The following is a 1,084-nucleotide window of genomic DNA, read 5'->3' on the forward strand; positions in this document are numbered from 1 at the left end:
TTAACCCATGGGATTTAGATTCTTTCCATTCTTCTCCCAATTCCTGTGGGAGCGTGGGGGAAAGGAGGAAGGGGGGAGTGAGCGAGCAGCTGCATGGTGCTGACTTACCAGCTGGGATTAAAATAAGACACACAGAGAAGAAGCTGCAGCAGGATCATTTATTTCCCTCAAATACAGTGAGAGGCCCCCAGAGACACGAAGACAGTGGGTCACACAAGATGAGCAGATGCTGAAGTAGGAGGGGATGAAAACTGACATGTCATTGAGGACAATATCACAACTGGAAAAATGAAAACAAATGTAAAGCAGCAAAGACAGATTTGGCCTGTCATGACCTACACTGAGAGATCTTTACAGAGGAAAGCAGGCAGTGCATGGCTGCTGAAACACAGCCAGTCAAGAGCTTCCTCACAGCATCTCTGAGCTCCTGGTTCCTCAGGCTGTAGATGAGGGGGTTCACTGCTGGAGGCACCAGTGCGTACAGCACTGGCACCACCACATCCAGGGATGGGGAAGTGACAGAGGGGGGCTTCAGGTAAGCAAAAGTGCCAGTGCTGATAAACACAGAGACCACAACCAGGTGAGGGAGGCACGTGAAGCAGGCGGTGCATGCCTGCTAAAACACAGCCAGTCAAGAGCTTCCTCACAGCATCTCTGAGCTCCTGGTTCCTCAGGCTGTAGATGAGGGGGTTCACTGCTGGAGGCACCAGTGCGTACAGCACTGGCACCACCACATCCAGGGATGGGGAAGTGACAGAGGGGGGCTTCAGGTAAGCAAAAGTGCCAGTGCTGATAAACACAGAGACCACAACCAGGTGAGGGAGGCACGTGGAAAAGGCTTTGTGGCGTCCCTGCTCAGAGGGAATCCTTAGCACGGCCCTGAAGATCTGCACATACGACCAAAAAATGAAAACAAAACACCCAAATAACAAACAGGCACTAATCACAAGAAGCCCAACTTCCCTGATGTAGGAATGTGAGCAGGAGAGCCGACCAAAAAATGAAAACAAAACACCCAAATAACAAACAGGCACTAATCACAAGAAGCCCAACTTCCCTGATGTAGGAATGTGAGCAGGAGAGC

General features: G+C 50.7%; 1 protein-coding gene across 1 annotated transcript; it reads right to left on the reverse strand.

Moving 5' to 3' along the window:
• Positions 1-412: 412 nt before the first annotated feature.
• On the reverse strand, positions 413-1,033 carry LOC104413411 (olfactory receptor 14J1-like; the record flags this gene model as incomplete). The annotated part of the gene is made up of 2 exons (XM_010024395.1): positions 413-529; positions 594-1,033. Coding segments are annotated over 2 exons (557 nt in total), but the record flags the coding sequence as incomplete, so codon positions are not given.
• Between the last annotated feature and the right edge of the window lie 51 nt (positions 1,034-1,084).

The sequence above is a fragment of the Nestor notabilis genome, unplaced genomic scaffold (genome assembly GCF_000696875.1).
Source record: "Nestor notabilis isolate BGI_N333 unplaced genomic scaffold, ASM69687v1 scaffold6491, whole genome shotgun sequence".
Classification (NCBI taxonomy): Eukaryota; Metazoa; Chordata; class Aves; order Psittaciformes; family Psittacidae; genus Nestor; species Nestor notabilis.